Source organism: Sminthopsis crassicaudata, chromosome 3 (assembly GCF_048593235.1).
Source record: "Sminthopsis crassicaudata isolate SCR6 chromosome 3, ASM4859323v1, whole genome shotgun sequence".
NCBI classification, from domain to species: domain Eukaryota; kingdom Metazoa; phylum Chordata; class Mammalia; order Dasyuromorphia; family Dasyuridae; genus Sminthopsis; species Sminthopsis crassicaudata.
The window spans coordinates 478,183,089-478,205,897 of record NC_133619.1 but is presented as its reverse complement, the minus strand read 5'-3'; the positions used below and the strand labels follow the sequence as shown (position 1 = coordinate 478,205,897).

Genomic DNA, 22,809 nt, shown 5'->3' with positions numbered 1-22,809 from the left:
CATGTAAAACAAAAATTATATTTTATCTCTGACTCTCCTGTGCCCAACATGAGGCCTTACACAAAGTAAATACAATAAATCTTTGCTGAATTAAACTGAAATATTGAAAAGGGATATACCTTGGATTCAGATTTACATAACCCTTATTTAACCTGAATTTTTTTCTTTGTTCACTGAATCCCACTGCCTAATTCTAACATTATCAGGAGGTGATTTCCAAAAATAAATCTCACATGAAGTTTAGAAGTAATTACCCCACTATGGAGCTCTAGGAGAGATGGGAATTTTCCACTCCTCTACTTCAGCAGTCTGAGTACTCTGAATAAAAGAATGGCTTTCTTTCCTCCCCCTCCTATAAAATAGTCCGTCTGGAAACTATTGTTTTTGTTACTGTTAAGAAAGCTACCAAAACCACACTGGGCCATAATAATGATCTCAGGAATCTTAAAAATAAAATAAATCGTTTTCACCTTACAGATAGGGAAACTGAGACCCAGAGTCATGCCCCAAGTCAGACAGGTAGTGAACAATAAATTCAGCATTGGAACTCCAGGTCTTCTATTTCTAATCTAATTGTGTTTCCTTTATACCACACTGCATTTTGTGTAGTTCAGTTTTCTGAGTGGCAAAAGAAAGAAAATAATTTTTCTCTTCATCCATCTAAGAAGAAACCAAATATTCTATGCTTTCTATACTATTTAATCCATTGCTTTTTGTTTCTTCACTTACTTATTTTAAAGTTGTCTTTGCATGAATTTTTTTCAGTAAATGTTTATGGAGTTGAAGGTTGCCTGACCATTTTTTTTCTTCCTTTTAAAATATTTTATTTATTTTCAATTTCAATCTTCCACTATGCATTAAGATGAGAAAAATGATATTCATTATACATATGAAGGCATGAAAAACATATTTCTGTATTAGAAATGTTTGAGAAGGGACAAGAAAAAAAGAAAAAATATGCTTCAATCTCTATTTGATTCCATTAGTTTTCTCTATATAGGTGAATAACATATTTTTCAATATTACTGTTCATACTTAAATTATATTCCAGGTTCTCCTCACATCACTTTGTACCAGTTCATTTAAAGCTTCTTAGGCTTTTCTAAAACTATGCCTTTCATCATTTCTTACAGCACAATAATATTTTGTCACAGTCATTCCATCACATAACTTGTTCAATTACTCCCCAATTGATGAACATTCCCTCAGTTGCTTTTTTTTAGACTTTATTTTCATAGACTTTTTTTTTAAAGGAAACTATCCAGAAATTCCTTTGAGTTTCCACTTCTTATTTCTTTTTTTTTCCAATTATGTATTAAGTAAATAGATGCAGTGAGTGATGTCTAAGAATACTGTCTGAACTTATGCTTACAACTAAACAAAATGAAAGAGGAAGAATTAATTTCCATTCTAAGGTCCTTCCAGGCTAACAGGATACTTAAATGCCTAAGTACATCTATGCCACTGTGGAATGGTGGATAGAGTGTTGAATTTGAATCCTATCTTAAATGCTTCTCTGTGACTATGGGCAAATCAATTAAATTCTAAGAGCCTCAGTTTCCTCAATAGTAAAATGAATATAAAATAATACTTGCACTACTACCCTTACAAGATTGTTGTGAGAAAAATACTGAAAAGTTTAAAATGTTCTCTACAAATAGGAGTTATTCTTTCCTCCACAAGTACAGATCACAAGCCATCCATGCTTTATGATCCTTTGAGATTCTTGTCCATGCTCTATTATACATCCTTTATAGAGAATCTACCTAGAGACCTGGAGACCCTCCTCTAGGTCATTTTATTTAGCTAACTATGATAGCTATGAAAAAAGTCAGTGCCTGCCAGGCTCCATTAAGACTTTAGTAACCTTCTTTAGCTAAAATTATACCAAAGCTTTCACTTCAGTGGAAAATAATGAAGTAAAATTTCAATGCAAGAAAGAGATAATCCACAAATATAAATTCTAAACACAGCTACATTTTTTCTAATTTGATTTTGAGTCATATGACCTGAGTTTAAGTCCTCACTATCACTAACATAGCCTTTTACCTTGGACAGATTTAATGATAGCTAGTATTTATAGGTTGCTATAAGGTTTGGAAAGCACTTTAAATATATTATTTCACAACAACCCTGTGGATGCTATCATTATTCCTATTTTACCAATGAGGAAATTAAGTCACTTGCCCAAGTCACACTGCTAAGTAAATGCCTGAGGTCAGACCTCCAAGTCTATCAACTATATCTACCAAATGGACATGTCACTTAACATTTCTAAGCTTTGGGTTTTTTTAAAAATCAATTGTTTACCAATGTTTTTTGTTTATGAACCATTTCAACAATAATAACAGGAAAAAACCTACTGTGAATCCCAAAATTGAGATACTATTCATAACATTCTTTTAGATTTATTCATTAAATGCTTACAACAGTGATAACATTTGCCCTCCAAAGCACCAAATACAAAATTACACTATATAATTATAAAATATAAGATCTTACCTTACCTAAAATTATTAAAACTCTAAATATGAACTCATAAAACTTTAATTATGCTAGTATTATGAATTTTTATTTGGGACATTCTGTTTTTAAATGAACAAGAGTTTCTAATATTTGACAGTCTTAAATATGGTTCCAAATCAACTTTATTTCTATATTTTGATATGAAACAAAAATAAAATGAAGACATTCATATATATGAATATAAATATGTGAGAAATGATAAGATAATTTTATAAGCTATTTTTTGAGACAAAAATATTCATTAAAAAATTTAGTCACCTAATTGACATAAGTGAATAACAACATATTTTTCCCTACTGACTAATGACAAATATTGTATTAAATGATAAATGTATTACTTCTACATATAAACTAATCTTTGTAAGGAAATTGTTAGGTATGACATTGTTTTCTTCTGCCACACCAGCAATTCTCATAGAAACTCTACTGAACAACTAACCAATTCATTTGAAAATCAGCCAATAGAAAAGTAATAAAAAAGGAAAATAAATTAAAATGGAAAGTTTTTTTAATATTGCAATGAGAGGCAATACAAAATTTGTTTCTGCAGAATATTTATGATGGTCTGTGATAGATTCAAAATGGCTTATAATATGCAATTCTAGTAATCACGATTTTCAATCAACTTAATATTTGCACTGCAAGAATGTAGATACTGATGGTATCTTAGTCATGTGAATATACAATTAATGGGGCACACACAATTAAAGGATAATACAGAAGAAGAAAAAGCTATAGTAGGCAGAACATAAATGTGGGCATACAATTTTCATTGTATCGGATGTTGGGAATATAATGTCAAACCCTTGTGGCATCTTGCAAACAATTTGATGACATGTTGAGAAATTATAAGAACACAATGCATTTAGAAGCAGAGTTTAATGTAATCACTGCACAAGCATCAAAATTATTGCATACTTGATCATGATAGTTTTAAACTACTGTATAAACAAACACTTAATATTTCTAATATGTACTATTTAAGGCACCAATAGAGAATTTCCCGTTTGGATCCTTTGGATCATTGTCTCAGACCCTCAAGAATTCACAAATTACTAAACGAGAACCACTTACATAGATAATTGCCAGAACCTCTTTACAACTCTTACATTTTATTATTCTATGATTAATTTAATGATTTATTTAAAGTTTTAAAAAACACTTATTTTAAGTTTTAAAAATTATTTTATATTATTTATTTTAAAATTAGAAACCAAGTTCAAAAACATTTATGAATAAGCATGGGCCATATAGATCATTAGATCATGTGGCTTATTTTAATTATATGTTGATTTATTATTTTTATTATATATTGTACAATTATATAACTATTATACATTATAATTATTATATAATAAATTCATAATAAGCTAATGGTATTATGATTATTAATTTTATATTAATCTGCCTATACAATGTGTATGGTTAGCCAGATTCAGATTATTGGAGGTCTTTACGTTGAAGTTAAGAAAACCATTTCTTCTTCATTGTTTAATTCTACTGGCTAAACTTAAAAAGAACATCCCTAAAACATGTAATAGGGACAAGTATTCTATTTTCTTTTTCAAGGGGATAAAGGTATTGAAAAGTTCATTTTCTGTTTTTCTTAAAGATAGATTAAATAGCAGATATCAAAGCTATACAAAGTTGAATGGTAATAGAAGAACTTGAGTCTTAGACCACTTAAAGTAGCTACTAAAACTAACCATGATGTCAATTGAAAAAATATTAATTTTTTCTGTTTCCAAAACTTTTGTCTTCATGTGAAGAAATTACAAAAGTGATAATGGTTGTGTGTGTATGTTTGCACACACAATTTTGTTTTTCTGAAAACTTCAAAACAATTTTTTAAACAATAGAATTAGATTTTTTTATCACATTTTTCTTTCAGCTGAGGCAGAGTGTGAAGAAAGTTTTTGCTATGCCAAGATTGAGAAATCACCCTGTGCATTAAGATAGCATGAAGCTCTGACTCAGTGCTAACTAATCTCTTGTGCAGATAAGATTATTTGCAACTTTTAGACAGCAAACTTAGATTGTAAACTATCTGAGATTAAACTAGGTAATTGATCTTCATTCCTATCCAGCCAGTAGAGCAGAAATATTCAAGTAGCTGTCCAGCACAGGAATTCAGACTTGAAATGTATATTGGTATGTTTAATATCGGAAGGATTTTAATTTTATTCTACATCTTTTTACTATGCTGGAATCACTACTTTGCAGCAGAAAATCAGTTTGAAAACTGAACTTAGAAGATACTTATTCCAGCCTTTCTCTGAACTTATAAAAATGGAAATTGTTTACTTGTTTTAACAAAACTATTATAAAAAGTTCCAATTTCATTATATCCAGAATATGATACTTCCAATCCTAAACATATTAAAAGGATTTCAGCAACTATTGTCTAGAATTTAGACTTGTGAATTTAGAAGTCACTAACTTCTTTAAGTATTTCAAACAAGCAATTAAAACTTAACCACAAAAAAATTTCAACAATTCCACTGGAGCCTTATTATTTTTAAATGACTTGATGTAAACCACATATTTTAGATTATATTCAACAATGGAACCAATGATAGCATTGGTCATAGTACAAATAATAGATGACTGTCTCAACGCCAGAGAGAACTTTGTATGGAAAAAGCTAAAACTTTTACATAATGTGTATTTACTGGGTCATTATCTTAATTCATTTTTCTTTAACTTACAAAACTAATTTAAAGGAAATTTCTGTATAGTTTGAATATTTACCAGGAAAATTAAGACTACACAGAAATTTCTACTGTCAATATTTATAAGGGGACTACATCTTCAGTGGGCCTCTCTATGCTGCATTTTACTTGCTCCTGGCTTCTCTAAAGGGTCATAGTTTAACGAGGCATATACATTTATCATTTTGCCTGTCACCAGGTGACCTTAAAGAGTCTACCCTTACAATGACCTATATCCATGCGCAGCTTCTTTTCATGTGACAAGCTCAATTAATAAGTTTGGTCAATGAGAAATCTTCTGCCAATAAGGTGCTGCTACCTTCTCCTAAAAATGTCCTACTCCCATCCAATGCCCCAGACCTCTTTACTGGAGAGATTAAAAAGAAATAACACTCTTCACAGAGCTGTTTAATAACATGACATTTCAATTTGTCATACCATATTCCAAGTTATCCGAGTTACCTGAAAGTCAAAGAATTGGTTGATGAGAGATGAAACATATAATTTGTAAAGTGTTGGGTATAGCAATTTGGTAGATCCTTCAGCTAGTTATTTATAAAGAGATGAGGGGAAAAATTATCATTACTCCTATAAAAATGCTTAAAGGAAGTTTTGTCTCTAGAGGGGCTATTTCTTTATTTTCTCTATTAGGAAAAATTAGTAATATTGGCCACTATATTAACATTGTTAATATTGCTGAATTGAGGTGCCTTTTCCCATTGAGTGAGAATCTGACTGATCAATGCCAATTGTATTACATTATTATTCAAATAGAAACATGAATCATTTTCAGGTTATGCTTTATGCATGTCTATTGAACTCTTGTTATAAGAAAAATGGAAAACTATCTAATAGAACAGAAGCAACATTTCAGTAAATATTGACCCCTAGAGAGTAGCAAGGTTGCACATACAGCATTTGGAAACTATATAAATAACTTACTTAAAGTGTATTTTTTTTAAAAAAATGAACATTAACTTTTCTAGTGCATAGGCTTGATGATAAAATTTTAGTAACTAGCACAGTAAAAAAATCTTCAAGACTGTTTTTAAATTCTAAATACAAGAGAGGTAATTATATAAATATTACATATATTATATATTATCAGATAATATATAATATATGCAATATACATTACAACTATTGCCATTTATGTATTCTAAAAAGTTTTATCTTTGCTTTTCATATTTTAGTTCTCACCTAATTCTTCAGCTAAAAGGTTGTTTTTTTTAAAATAAGCTATCCCATAATGCCAAGATGAGGTTTTGCTTTGTTTTTAGACAATAAGTTGTATTAGAAATATTTAACTAGGTACCTGAGAATAATAAAATTCTTGTTTTTTATGTGTTCTTTCCTCTATATTTATTAATTTAATCTACAAAGAAGAGATCTTTCTGTAGTACTTAAACCTGTCCTTTGGAGATGTCTTTAATCTAGATACTAATGGTGGTAAATTAAGAAAGACCTTACTATCTTTGCCCAAATAACATATTCAAAGCCTCTGACCTTTGGGCTTTAGGTTGCCAACCCTCAGCAATAAAGCTATCCATCACAGGGAATCCTTTCCTGAATGCTGTGTTTGCATACATTTTAAGGCTCATTAAACACTACTAGACCATAGTGTTTTCTATTGTCAAATGAAATTTTGTTCTGAACTTAACAGACTAAAATGAATTGATTTTCTTTGCACATACTTTGGAGAGTAAGATGCCTGCTGACCAAACAGGTATTCTCTATACTGGATTCCTATGATTTTAATAAGTTCTCTAGGCTCCCCTGAGTAATAAATATTTTAATTGAGGCGCCTTTCTAAGATTTTACAAGCATTCTTCTACTCATGTCCATTAAAGGAATTATGTTCACATCATAAATGTTATTTTCTAGAATACTGATATACTGAATTATTGTAGTCTGTACAATTTATCATATCATGATAGATCTTTCCTGAAAAAAAATGTATAAGATCATTTGAAATTGTTGAAATCGTTGACAGTCTGGAAGTATGAATACTCACAAATAATTAACCTATGCAGGGCCCTTGGCCTGAACTTTTTACATTTCTTAATAAATTTCAATTATTCTGTTTAGGAAAAAAATTTTCAGAAATTATAAAACACCACAATAGTGTTTAGTTAGAAATGGATTAAGATCTGATCCCAAGTATAGCCATTTAAGCAGAGATAACTTTCTTTTTTTTTTTAATTAAAGCTTTTTATTTACAAGATATATGTATGGGTAATTTTTCAGCATTGACCCTTGCAAAACCTTCTGTTCTAACTTTTCCCTTCCTTCCCCCAGATGGCAGGTAGACCCATACATGTCAAATATTTTAAAGTATATTTAAATACAATATATAGACATAACTTTCTAGACTCTTTCTTCTTACTTACCTTTGTGGCCACTTTTCCTTATGCTCAATCAGCTCTTGCTTCCTCTTTCTACTATGTTCTTTAATGGTCCACAACCATTTTATTTTTACTTTTCATTTTGTCTTTCCTTTACCTCTTTAAAACTCTGGATTTTCTTCTACTCCTTCATTGATTTACTCATGGCTTTAAATTTTTTATTCCCCTCTTCCATACCTTTTTCAGTATAGCTTTACCTTTATGTTAGTTTTTTCTTTATACTTGTCTAATAACTCCTGCCTTTCTGACATCTCTTTCATCTCTAGTTTTTAAAATAAGAAAAAAAACTTCATTAGTTTCTTTTCCTACTTAAACTTTTTTGGTTTACAAGCTCCTTATAAAAAGTAAAGCACCATGGGCATCCATATTCACATTCAGTTAGTTGCTTTTGGGAGGGAAAAACCCAAAGCAAACAAAAACACAACCCTTCTAAACCTCCTGGATACCTGATCCTAGTTATTTTGTGCTTTTGTGTATGGAAATTAGAGGTACAGGTGGGCAATTTAAACTTCTGATGAAGAGTTGAGTAAAAAAATTAGAGAAAGAATACAAAACTTTGATATGTTATCCTTAGGGAGACTGTTCCTATCTCTTCTCTATTCACTTTTTCCCTGCCTTTATATGCTACCATACTCTTCAATCATCACTTTTTAGCCAAGAAGAGAATGGCGGTTCTGAACCACAGCCAGACTTTAGCACTTTGTTAAGACTCTCACCTTGAAAGTGCTGTTTTAGGAGTAAGAATAAATAAGTATGTCAATCCCTTTGATATAATGCTTTAAGATTCATGAAACATTTTCCTCATCACTATCCTTTGAGGCAAGTAAGCTATTATCACCATTTTATGAGACTGAAAAAGTTGTGATTTGCCATAGCTATTAATAAATGTCAGAATCAAAATTAATCATCAGTAATTCCCATCAGATTGACCTTATTTTTTTTTTTATCAGGGTACATGATTTAATCACAATAGGTAAGGTCTTGCACAAAAGCTCCCTTTGCCAATATAGAGTCATAACTGTTCTATAACTAGAGTTTCAGTTGCCTGTGGCACTGTAATGTTACAAAAACAAAGACAGGTTTTGAAATCAGGTCCTCCTGACAAGACCAGCTCTCTAAGTCTATGCCATGCTGCATCTCATCAGACTGACTCATCACAATTTTGTACATTTTGATGCACTAATATTAAAATAAAGATTTTCAGGATAGTAGAAAAGATTTAACTGCTAAAGAATCAGAGGCAGTGCAGTAAAGCAAAAGGAGGGGTAGATTTAGATTTAGACTCAAAAGGGTCAGAGTTCATATCTCAATTCTGCCACTATGCTCCTGGGCAAATCAACTTCTCTGAGCCTAAGGCAGTACATCTGTAAAATGTGGGGTTGTACTACATGCTCCTTTCCAGTTCAAAACACTGTGACTCACATACTAATATCCTAGAATCAAGTTAATGGTTCAGCAGTATAGGGACAAGACTACTAATCAAGGTATAAAAGTGCCCAGTGGGAAACCTAAGGGAGAAAAGAGAACATACCCTCCTCTGTATCCCACCCTTTTTGATAAGTGTTGATTCTTACACAATTATTTTAGAATCATGATGGGCTATTGTATACCGACAGGGATCCCTGAAACTCCAGAACATTTCTAAACTCAAGGTTCAGCAATACTACACTATTTAAGGTATCAATGAGGTATAAGTAGCCAGTGGATTTGCCAAGCAACGCAGAAATGAAACTTAAGGAAACACACTAAGATTTCTTCAAAACTAAATGCAAATTAGTCAGGTTATCAATTCTTAGCCAATTTATGCTAACTAGAGTAAATTTCCTATCAGAGAACAAATATGACTAGAGCAGCTGATTGCCTTACCAGTTAGCTATACATGGCAGACTAAAAAGTGTTAAATAATAAAGTGAAGAATTTAGGTTCAATATACATTTAAATCAATATGTAATCAAAAAAGTCAGTACAATATTCTAAAATAATTTAATCAAAGCTATATCTTAAGAGAAACCTCTCTTATTAATGTTAAACAAACAAAAAACACAAAAAAGCCTTTTCATCTTGAGTCCTGGAAATTTACCCCAAGAATAATTTATGAATAGATATAGATTAATTGAACTTCAGTCTTAATATCCCTTCTAAATATTGCCATTTAAATTAAGCATATCCTGAAATTTTCACAGATTTTTAAAAAATACTCTTATATATCAGACATTTTGCAGAAGATTTTTTTCATTTGAGGATTTAGGGACAAATGAGACAATCAGGTACCTAAACAAAGTAATTTTCACATTCAATCAAATTGGGACTTGGTTCATGACTTAAAACTCAGATCAAGACTGATGCAAATATTAAATGCCTACATATTTTTACCTAATTTAAAATTAAATTAAAATTCCCAGTGGATAGTTTATTAAACTATAGAAGTTTCCAAAAAGTTACAAAGGACAAAAATTGTAATCTAGCATGAGCCTTTAGTTGACAAAGTTAACCACATCTCCCAAGTAAAAAACAATAAAATTAATTATAGATGACCATACTTGTTTGTTTGTAATCTTCTCGAATATTTCCCTCTTTCCAAGTGTTCATACACAGTTAAAATTATGTTAATGTCAATTTACAAAAAAGAAAAGCACAATTCCAAATAATCTCTCCCATGCCAATAGACTATCTAACAATACAAGCAAGAAAATTCTATTCTCTTCATGTTTCCTTGATGCAGAAGATGAAACTACAGGTGGCATATTACATATCTTCCATAAATTCTAATAAATGTGACTATATTTTAAACTTGAAAAATATTCCATTGTAAATAGCAGAAAACACAGGTGGATGTTAGGTACCAATTTAGCCTTCTTTAGTTCACATATAGGCTCTCTAACATAGAATAAAAGAAAATTTTGAAGTAAGCTCAGACCATGGGAAAATTAGTGCTAACGAGATTTGTTTTTGACGATGATGACAATAATGATGACAGCTGTTTTCACTGATTGAAAAATCAAATGGAAGCTTATTGCTGTACTAAAAAAATAACATCTTCTTAGTGTTTAAGTACACTTACCTCTTTTTCAGTCTGGGAAAATTAAAGCTTTCATTCAGAATTTAAAATTCTCATTTGGCCTAAAACAGGGGTTCTTAATCTTTTTTGTATAGTGCCTAAATTTAATACTCAGATAAAGCTTATAGATCCCATCTCAGAATAATATTTTTAATGTATAAAATACATAGGATTATAAGGTGTAAAGTTCTGTTGTCTCTAAATTGTGATCGTTCTCTGGGGGCAGATCTCTTGGGAAGCTTCTGGGGAAGCAGCCTTAGTTTTAGTTTCAGTTCAATAATACCAAAATGCAGCCAGGAGTTTAAGTCCAGATCTTCTATTGTGTCCTTCAAAATCCTGAATCTTTTCCTGGACAGCTTCAGTCTCTAGCTCCCTCTGAATCCAAAGCCTCCAGCCAGCATGAAGGTAGACGTGGGAATGAATCAGACTCCGATTCTGAAAGTGGGAGAGTGGGATTGTGGGCTTCTGTGGGCTTCTGTGTGCTTGGCTCTGAGAGTTTCTTGCTTATATGTTCCACACTGAGTATACACCAATCATTTCATCACTAGGAAACCGTTATTTGTTATAGGATTAAATCAATGCTAAATTTAGATTTAATCATTGTCTCCTCACTTCCACTCCGTACCTCATTTCAAGTTCTGACTATAACATCTCTTTGTAGGGTCAAATCAATTGTCTCTATTCATTCCAGTAACTTAGCACCTTGTAAAAATCCTAACAATAAGGGAAGCCAATTATATTCAAAAACATATACATTACATACATATACATTATATACATGTACATATATATACATACACATATTCAAATATATACATTTACCTATGTGTGTAGATTTATCTAGTTATCTATCCAAATAGAGCTTAGAATTCTTATGGAAGAGCAGGCCATTGTTCCTTCCTTCCCTGCTTTTCTCTCCTCATGCACTCCACTATCTCTTCCTCATTCAAGATTTCCTTGAAACACATTTCCTCCCTTTCTCTTCCTTGGAGGTATATTTTAGTAGTCTGCTGATTCACACAGTTACCACCTGCACTCAGGGTCAGAAAAGTCTCAAATTCTTTTTCAGCTGTCCCTGCCCCATTAAGGAGCAGCTGCACAGAACTATGGATCCTTTGGGGCTCCTAAGATCTGAAAGCTCCTTAAAGAAGAGGAAACAGGATTCTGAAAAGGAACCTGGTGGAAGGAAGCCTGAGTTATTTCAAAGCCCATATGGGATGAATCCTCTGTTTAAGAGAATTACTATTAAATTTTTGTCTCACATTGTCCTTGTCACCCTATTTAGCCAGCCTGAATTATTTCCAAATGAGAGATGGCCATAGGGCTATGTAAATATTAAAAATGTAAAGGGTACCTGGAGGGTACCTTTAACATTACCTAACCTAATACTTATCATCTTTTTGGTTATTAATATCATCTACATTTCCCAATATATTTCTCTTGCCTAATCCTGTCAGTGAAACCATCCTTTATGGTCTCCTTGTGACAACCAGATATTGCAAACCAAAATATTCAAATAAATCTCTGATCACTTCAATTCAAGAATTCCTTCCAAAATGCATATTTCAACCTATCTATGCCTGCCCCTCTTTTTCAATGCATTCCCAAAAATTTTCTAGAGTGTTTCTCCATAGTGCCTCATGAGGGTTTCTCCCAATATCTTGAGGGTCCTAGTGCTTGTTCTAGCTCTTTATTCCTCACTCTAACTACATGAAAGTGCGTTTTTCTCTGTCTGACACATAATTCCTGTTCTTTAGAAATTTCTCTTTGGCTTTCCTTGTAGCCTATCGACACCTATTACATGCCTTCCTATCATCCTCTGTATGATGCTCATCTAGAAATCTTCAGAGGAAGTGTTATTCAAGATCTTGGTATCCCACAGCCAAATCAGTAAAATATTTGAATTGAAAAAATGAGCATTTGCAGTTGTGGAAACCTTGGGGTGAGTAATGAAGAATAAAAGAGGAAAAACAGTTCAAGAAAACTAATAAAAACATCAATGAATCTGAACATGCAATATTCTATTTATTGCTCCTCTGCAAAGGAGCTCATATTTCTCCACTGAGGTCGAGTTTGGCCATTAAAATTTCATAGCATTTAATTTTGATTGTTTTTTTTTATTTCTATCAATTTACAGTTGAGGCTAAGGGTTTTGTTTATTTTTTGTTTGTTTCTATCAAAGTAGCCAGTGGAGTAAGATGCAGAGCTTGAAATTAGAATTCATGTCTATCAATTCCATATCTATTGCTCTTTCAGCTAAGCCATGCTATATCTCTGACTTAGTGGATCTTTACTAATTTCCAGTTTTTAGAAATTTGTGATGATCATTATTCTACCTGGTGAACTAATTTACCAGAGATGGAATAGCACTTACTATGTGCAAGAGTGTACTTTTTCAATTCAACCTTAGGAAATAATAGAAACCAATTATGGTTTTCCCCATTCTTTGCTGGTAGCAAAGTTTTGGGAAATAGAATTGTTTTATGAGCTATCCCTGTCTTCTAAAGTCAGTTAGCACAAGCTGCCCAAAGCTTTTGATACTGAGTCATTTTTAAATTATGTCTGACTCTTCATGACTATATTTGGGATTTTCTTGACAATGATTTGCTATTTCCTTCTCTAGAACATATTACAGATGAGGAAACTGAGGCAAACAGGGTTAAATGACTTGTTCAGAGTCACACAGCTAGTAAGTATCTAAGGCTAGACTTGAACTCAAGAAGATGAATCTTCTTAACTCCAGGTCTAGCATTCTTATCCACTGTTCCATCTAGCTGCCTACATGGATATGTATCCTAAGGCAGAGGTATTCTAATACTGAGATTATTATTTAAAAAAAAAAACACTTTCACTGTACCTGCTGTCTAACATACTGATTTCTTGTAGAAATGCCAGTCATTTTCCTGAGTCAATTTCATTTGGATAATAAATGTCTGATTGTATGTTGGAATCTGGAAGTTATTGGTCTTTTAAAAAATTATTAATAAGATATATTTAAACAAGAGCTGTCATTGTTCTAAGGGCAACTTATAGATTCTCTGGGCATCAATTTTCAGCTATTAAGTGAGGTGTTGGGCATCTCAGATTCTTTCCTTCCAGGTTTTAGGATTCTAAGCTTATGTTTTCTTTTCATGAATAGAAGATGACAACCTATCTCTAAAACTTTGGTTGACAGAAAAAAAAATCCTTCATTGAAACTACCTATTTTAAAGGTACCATGAGCAATGAAGACACCAAAAACTACTGTTAATTGAGGGCTTACCTTATTTTTAGCCTTGGAAGCTAGAAACAGTAATTTCTTCTGTGATAATCATAACATTACCTTAGGACAACTTTATGACAACTATTCAAAGGGATCATATTTTTAGAGTTGGAAGGGACCCTAAACACATCTAATCCAAACAAGCCTCTTCTGTCCACTCTCATTTTACACACCGGGAAACTGAGGCACAGAGAGATTAAAACAGAAAATCTGGGATTTGAACCCAGAGTCTATCTCCAGAGTCTGAGTTCTTTCTACTATGAATGCCCTAAAAATGTTTTACCCTAAAAATATTCATCCCCTGATCATGTTTTTCCATGTGTTAAGTAACTTCAAGTGAGGAATTCTTACTTCTTCAAAAAGACATTTTTCCCAGAAGAAAAACGCCCAAGAGGCTTGAGGGAACTTCAGCATCCATTGTGGCAACAGAGGAGTTGATTGAGAAGAAATGGCATTTGAGTTGTCAGATTTCCTAAACCCAGTGGGAAAGCCCCAGGCAGTCTTGTTGTATCCCCTCTTCCTGCTTCCAGTTGTGATGCAGGAAATCTAACCCACTATCTCTAGCAGACTCAATGGAACCATTTCCTTAATGAAACCCCACTGCAGTCCCACAAGCTGAGCCAGAGTCCTTCCTTTCAAGTCCTTCCTCAATTACCCCTATCCCTCTTATTTCCTTTCACTCTCTTACCCTGGCATAAAATCCAGTAATTTAATCATCAACAGCTTGCATTTTCCAAGCCACCCAAGAGTGTGTGGAATGAACAATTGTTCTGAAAAGCAGCAGGCATGATATTCAGAGTGTCAAAAAATATCCAATAGTCATGAACATTTTTTCTAAGTTGAAATAAAAAATCTGATAGAATCTTGGTTATCTTTTCTTAGTGACACATACACTGAAAAACCACAATTATAATTAGTATTCAAATAATATTGGTATTTTCCATTAGTATTATTGAATTACACTTTCAATTCCATAACTAAGTCATTTCCTATCCATTTCTATTCTATCCTTATCCCATATACATACAAAACTAATGTAAAAAGAAAATAAGCATATTAAGAGGAATAACTTACTTTGCCACACATTATTTACACTTTAGGATTAAATTTTACTATTTTCAAATATAAAATGCCCAAAGTAAACAATAAAAATGGATAAAAAATTTGGAATTTTGGTTACAGTGGTCTAGAATATTTTTCCTTTATGACATTGATTTAAGCCTTTTCTTAGTCCATTTAAAAAGCGTTTTTCCTTCATGACATTTTCATCACTCATAATGGTGTCCCCAAAATAAATGAAGTAATGTCTTGACAGTTTCCTTAATACTGTAAGGTAGAACAAAGCACTCTCTTTTAAAAAATAAGATAAGCCATACAATGAAGGCTGAACTTGGCTTTAGAGGCTCAGTCCCCCTGAACCCCACCCAAAGAAACTCTAATTAGAAAGTTATTTTGAGATCATATATGTGAACTTTCATGATATTCCATTCTCTCCTCTTCCCCAAAGTTGAAGCATAGACATTTTCAGTGACTAGTGACAGTTAAAGACATCAAGAAATATTATCATGTGACACAGAATTCTACTAGTTCAATAAAAGCAAAATATAATAATTACTAATAGCAGGGGAAAATCCATGACAAACACCAACAGTTCAACTCTTGAAAAATACATCCTTCCCAAGAGCAAATTTATTGCTCACAGAGATATAATCTATTAGTTAAAAAAAAAAAAAACTAGTTTAATTAATTAGTTTATTGAGGCAGTCTCAACTGCTCAATCCTTAGATAAGATATCTTTTAAAAAATCAAATACAATGGTCAAAACAATTCTTTGCCTATAGTTTTCATGTAGGTATGTGCCTAAGTATTCCAGATCTCTAAGATGTGTGTGTGTACACTCATGCACATGGACATGTGTGAAAAATGCACATACAGAAACAGAGACAGATATACACATACACACAAAGTCTATGCTTAAAAACATGCTGCTTTTCTATTAGAGGAGAAACTTGATTGCTACTATTAATGTTGGAATTTATAGCAATAAAATGTTTCAGTTACATTTGCATGGCAATTATTTGGACCTGTACAAAAAGTGAAGCACAGAGTAAGATCTGCTCACATTTTATATGGCAAGGCAGAGTAAATATGACTTTTAGATTAATGATATATATCATAGCCACATGTCTCTGGAATATAGATCTCAAATGTACAACTAATAAAAGGCATTTAAATACATTTCCCAGGGCTTTCCATTTGAGGGATGAAGTAATGACATTGTAAAATGTATTGATTAAAGCATACCTTTATGAAACACCTGTAATGAACATAGATTACAAGATACTGAGTTGGTACAATCTGTTAAGTGCAGTTTTTGGAGTTCAATTCAAATTTTAGGGATCTCCTTTTTTGTTGCGGTATAAGTATATGAGGAAAAGCAAAGGACAATTAACATACAAAGCAGATTACTGACTCCTACCTTAAAATTTAGTTAAGCAAAAATTAGTCCAACACTAATATTTAGTTCTCTTTCAACTTGGAAAACAATTCATTTATTTGAATGTTCATTATAGTTTCCCACACTGATTTCCCCTAGTTTTTCAATGCTAGTATTTGACAATAAGTATCAATTAAATACATACAGCTATAAATCTGTAACCATTTTGAGGATCTTTCTTCTTAAAAGTGATAAAAGGTTAACTTTAAAATAAAAATATTTCTATCTTTAGTTTCCAAGTATAGTAACCAAAAGGTTAGGAAATGAACCTTTAGCTAAGGAAAAGAAATAAAGAAAATTTCTCATTAAAAAAAAGACATCATTGAAAAAGATTTGTTTGTGTACAAAGGAGCAATATACTAGGATTTTAAAAGTTTTCTATTCTTAGAGGTATTCTTATAGTCTCTCATATGACAATCTTTTTTCCCCAAAAATTCTTCTCACTGAATTTTTTTTAAAGACAACAAAGGGATGCAATATTTCGGACCACCTAAAGTAAAACAAGTGAAATTTAAAGGGAGATGTTGCCCAAAATCTATACAAATCGTAAAGATCAATTCCTTCTAAGTGATAAATTAATGAGTGTGAATAGAATTTGATGCCTATGTAGCAGACAACTTTTAAAAAATGTTTCTAGGAGCAGAAAACAAGACATTCAATTTATTAAAGTTATTTTGGGAATTTCCCCAATCTTCACTTTTAGACCTTACAAACCATTCCTGATTGAATTTAATAGTTTAATAACCAGTCTAATTGGAATTATTACTTGTTATTGAGAACTGACAGTCTAATTGGCCTTCCCACTGAGAAAATTCAATTGTTATTGCCTTCTAGCTGGGTCTAAGATTAATGAACATTTCCCATGCCATATTGCTATACTGACATCCCTCCCTATGAAGCTTCATATTGATTTTACCATTTCTTCCTGCCAAGCAAAGGAGTCTTTAAGACCGTTACCTTTCACCAAAAAAAACCCAAAATAAAACAATGATGGTGGAATGGGAGAAGTAAAGCACAAATGCTCCAAATCAGTCAATCCTTTCTTGAGTATCTGGGTCTTTTCAATTATTGCATTAATTTTCCTTTACATCTTGATTCCAAGTTGTCCAGTCACCTGACTGCTTGAATTTCCTAGCAGTGATGGTTTTGGAGATACATTTCATCTTTAAGAGAAATTTGTCCTTCTAATTTCTCAGAAGGTATCTATCCCTTAACTGATTTCTATTCATTCCAACAGCCACTAAAATCTTACTTCTATACCTTTTGGCAAATAGACACTAAGAGAGGTGACCCTGGAATTCTCGAAAGCTATGCCGACAGAATATAAGTAGTAGAATATGAATTCATCCAAGAGAGAGAAGATTGAGTTTGGAAGGTCCTTCAAGGACCAGCTTACTTCAGTTAGAAGAATGTCAGCAGCAGCAATTTGGCTACCAAGTGATCATTTTATTTTCCCCTTATGAATACAACTTGCTAAAGTATTACCGAATGCATTAGTAGGGGGAGTACCCACACCGGTGAAACTGATAATCTCTGAAATATTAAAGCAAGTACATATATACCCCCGGTTTGGTGAAAATCTCAAAGTCTGGGACTGTCAATTTTGCAAGGGACTTTTCGTTTTTAACTACAATGAGAACTGAATCGCCTTCGTAAATAGCAGTTGGGAAAGAACTGGCCGATCCTGTTCTGAGCCAAGATAAAGATTGGGGTCTCCAAACGCTGGGGTCTGTTTCCAGACATCCCCACTCAGCCGCTGTTCAACGATGACACGACTAACAGTTTCGGTAAAAGTTCCTCAGGCTTGTCAGAGTCTGTTAACAGACACCACAGAGACCTTTTGCCTTCTCTAATCCAATTCTATGAATGGGATCTTGGGAAAGTTTGGGTACTTTGGAACACCACTTGGGTCTCCTCCTGTAATATGAGTCCGGCAAACTGTCGAAGTTAGTTCCTATCTTTCTTCCCTCTTCTAGTCCAGATATAGCCCGACATCCAGTACTATGTGCAACCCTAAGTCTAAACCCGGAGTGAGCTCGCTCTCCCTGGTTTGGACATCTTGCCGGTGCGCTCCCCTTAGGGCTGAGAAAAGCCAAGTGGAGAACAGAGGGAGGAGGCGCAGGGACTCCGGGATTTGAAGCTGTGGAAGACTGGCCACTAAATTTCGCTACTCAGCTCTAGAGCTGATCCAACCCGGAGCCAACCAAACCTTGATTCATGACTTGCACCAACTCCCAGCTCGATAGACAACTGGGAGCGAAGATCAAGACGCAAGTTCAATAGTTTTGAGATGAAAGCGTCCCCTGCGTCATTGCCCAATCTGTCGGCCGTTCTGTTCTCCATTCGCGGCCTCTCTGACTTCCACACCTGCCGCCCCTGTACGTCCCATCAACCCCACCTTCCAGTCTTTTTTTGGAAGCGGTTTGGAACTCCAATAGTCTTCCTCATTTCAGTTCCTTTCCCCCGGGTCTCTATGTACCCTCCCTTCTCCATCCTCCAGGCCCTCTGTCACTATGGCCCTTGGCACGCCAGACGGCGGCCGGCCGAAAACTCTTACCTGTGAGAAGCAGACAGCCCAGTAGGACGGAAAGCGCGGCCCCGGTGACCACCCAGCTGAACATGGTAAGGGACGCGGCGAGGTGGGTAGTGACTATCGCTTCTTTTCCCAGAGGCGCCAAAAAATAATGCCTGGTAGGGCCCCTTGCGCTCTGGTTCAACTCCACCAGTGCCTTCGGTTCCTGGTCCCCAAGGTTTCTCTGTCGCGCTAGGCAGCGCGGCTGCTCGGGCCCGGAAAAAGCGTAACCATTCAATTTTTAATCCTCAAACCCGCGCCTGCCTCCAGTCTGCTGGTGAGTGCCGGGGAGCCCACTGCTGCCGTCCCCGGGACGCCGTGCTGCTCTCCTCGGCCACTGCCGCCGCGGCAGTCTTTGCTGCTGCTGCTGCTGCTGCTGCCTCCGCCGCCGCCAAGGAGGAAAAGAGGGAGTGTCCGACGGGTGCGCTCCTTTTAGCCTCCTGCGGACATCAATTCCGAGCCGAGCAGCGGGCGGGGGCGATTTATAACCTTTCCCCCATTCGATCTCCCTCCTCCCTTGGGCACCTCCTTCCCGTGACGTCAAGGGGTCCCCCACCCCCCCCCTTTTATCCGCCTCCAGGACACCCCCACCCACCCACCTCTTTCTTCCTCTTGGGACCTGCAGCGACTTCCCGGCTTTTCCTCTGCTCGCTGAGGTCTTGGAGAGGAAAGCAGACTTGAGGACCGGAGAAAAAGGGAGAGGAAGGAGGGTTGAGTAGTTAGTGGCTGCGGTCCCAACACTCAGCCAGCCCAAGTAGCCAGGTCTTTCCTTCCCCCGCCCTCCGTACCCATCTCATCCTGTCTGGTCCAGTCCGGTCGCACCCCGAGCAGGAGATTTCATACAGCCTCCCTCTATCTCCAACTTACTAGGAAAGTGCTGGCAAGTTGCAAAGAGGAGATGGCATAGATGAAGCCCGATTCACACTTGGTTTCTTCGAACCCCCCCTTTCTCCTTTATACTTTTCTTCCCTCTTCCCCTTTCCTGTGTTCCGGAAAATCCAAACTGTCTTATTCCCAGCTTTCAGGTCCCAGCAGTGACTGTTAAACTCCTACCACCTTTTCTCTCAAATCTACCCTCATAATGCTTGGGCATCCTCGGCACATTTTAATTGAAATAATTGGCCTTCTTCCCACTCTCACCCTCTACCCCCCACTCTTTTCTACTCCATCCAAATTAAAGTTTTTCTGAAGTATCATTTCCTATTGCACTGTGACATGCTCTGTAGGCATGAAACCAGGATCGAGAACTGGCTGCCAATACTTTGACTGGGATTAGACAACCTTTTAGGAAAAGACAAGCATGTTAATTGCAAGCAGTTGGGGCACTTTCTATGAGAGCGGGCACGGCCCAAGAAGACAGTAACAGTGACCGGTCTCCTCAAGACCACAAAGGGGTACTGAACCCAGCAACACTACTTTCAAAAAAGCCAAAATGTCACAATTATTGTAAATAGTAAAGGGCTATCTTCAGAAGCCAGTAAGAACCAAGTGGCTAGATCTTTATCCAATGTCTTGATTAAGGACAGATTCTTCTAGGTCCTTCCTTGCATGATGAGGTCCTTTGTTATTCTTATAATTCAATTCTGTTGGAATTCATGGGTCAAACTAAGTTTAAGACACTAGGTCATTTGCAATGACACCAGTTCCAAAATGCTCCCAAATTATGCATCTGTGATTCCCAAAGCAGCAAGCATTTTGAACACTTGTTTCTCCAAACCTTATGGAAATACTCTTCAGCTAAAAAAAAAAAAAAAAGAAAAAAAAAAAGAAAAAAAGGCTCATTAAACTTTTCTAGTTAAGGAGGACTATGATAAATGGGAATATAATGGTTCTAATAAAGCAGCAAATCTCTGCCCCCTGCACACAGCTGGATTGCTCCCAGAAGATCAGTACAAAGTCACTGTGACAGTCAGTGATATAAAGTCACTGAGAAAGATGTCAGAGGGACAGGACTTAGAAATTACCACCACATGATATTTAAATCTGCTTTGCAGAAAACTACTTACCTATGTAGGGTTCACCATTTTCTTGTGGGACAGAGAGGAAGGAGAGGAGAGGAAGTTAGGAATTGCCATACCTCTGGATGATTTTCTGCTTCTTTCCACTGTTAAGAATTTTCTTCTGAATGCTTTCTTTTTGTTTTTCCTTACTCTTTTTACTTTCCTTCTACTTTTTTTCTCTTCAAAATCTGTCTCCTGGTCACTATCCCTTACATATATTTTGTATATACATGTGTCTATGTCTCACAACTTATCAATAATTTATTAGCCAGTTGTAATACATTTTCCTATTGAACCAACAGAGAAAAAAAAACAACTCTCTAATCTGCTGCCAAAAATGAATCTTCTTTTAGGTTATTTGGAAAGCCAGCACAAGTATTTGCCAGTTGGATTAACTATCAAATTTGATAAATTGATCTAAGACATCAGTAAAAGTACTCCCTTTTGGTAACCCTTACATAGGGGTCAAATTGTACAAAGGAACAGTTTGGAAGTTTTGCTGAGACTCAGATATCCATGCATTTTATTGCAATATGTATCTATATAAATTTCACAATTATGTATGTATTTGAACAGGTGATAGCTTTAGAAGAGGCCTTAAAGATGACCAATTCCAACTTCACTATTTTTAGCAGATGAAAAAACTGTTACACAGAGAAATTAAATGACTTAGCCAAAAAAATCCAGGCATTAAGAAGCAGATCCTTCAATTCTACAACCATTCCTCCCCACCCCACCCCCACTACACCAAATGTAGATTTTAAATCACAAACAGCACAATTGATCTGTCTCAAGGCACTTAGGTAACTGGCAATAATCTCAGGTGAACTTAAAATAGTAACAACTACTGAAAAAATTTTGTTAGTGATTTCATTGCAATTTATCTTATATAGATATCAAAGCATAACTAGCACCTCTCATACACGGATGATCACTGGCTAAAATTTGAGATGTATCTTAACAATTTTGTAGTTTAACTCTTCATTTGTAAATGAGGAAACCAAAAACCAGAGAGAATTGTTGATTTGTTGGAAGGTATACAGATAGTTGAGGAAGTTGGGTGGTGCAGTGGATAAAGTAAGTAGGCCCAGAATCAGGAGGACTTGAGTTTAAATTTTGCCTCAGAAACTATGTGACCCTGGGCAAGTTACTTAATCCAGTTTGCCTCGGTTTCTCATCTATAAAATGAACTAAAGAAGGAAATAGCAAACCATTCCAGTACCTTTGCCAAGAAAACCCCAAATGGAGTCATGCAGAATTGAGTACAACATGACATAGGTATTTAGTGGGAGAGCAAGGATTGGAACCCAAGTCCTCTGTTATTAAATCCAATGAGTTTTTTCATTTGTTTATGCTGTCTTCATGATGAACTTGAATGAGAAAAAGTAATAATTCTTACTAATCTTACTAATAATCTTACTAAACTAAATGAGATAGGTTTTATCAATAGGGGAAAAAATGAGGATTCCTTCTAATTTCCATTTGGAAATTCATGATTTTTAACACTAATAGAGTAAATGCCTAGTCTTGGCATTTAGCCAAGGAAAACAATAAGGAAGAAGAGGCTGAAATTAGAAAAAAGAGTAGGGGTTTTTGATGTCCCACAGGACATAGGAGGGATTGAAATCTTGAGCAAATGGAGAGGTTATCCTTGGCAATGTGGAAGGCACCATTATTCTCTGAGGCAAGAGGGAAAGAGAAAAGGATGGAAGAAGACAGTTATTTTCAGAAGAAGAGAAGAGATGAGGGAACTCTTGTAAAATGCTCTCAGTCTTCTC

At 34.8% G+C, this 22,809-nt stretch overlaps 1 protein-coding gene across 1 annotated transcript in view; it reads right to left on the bottom strand.

Moving 5' to 3' along the window:
- FLT1 (fms related receptor tyrosine kinase 1) overlaps positions 1-19,490 on the bottom strand; it is a 172,356-nt gene extending 152,866 nt beyond the window's left edge. The window contains exon 1 of the mRNA XM_074303574.1: positions 19,017-19,490. Within this exon, the coding sequence (XP_074159675.1) occupies positions 19,017-19,080 (64 nt within the window). The 5' untranslated portion in view covers positions 19,081-19,490. The remainder of the gene's footprint in view (positions 1-19,016) is intronic.
- Positions 19,491-22,809: the final 3,319 nt, after the last annotated feature.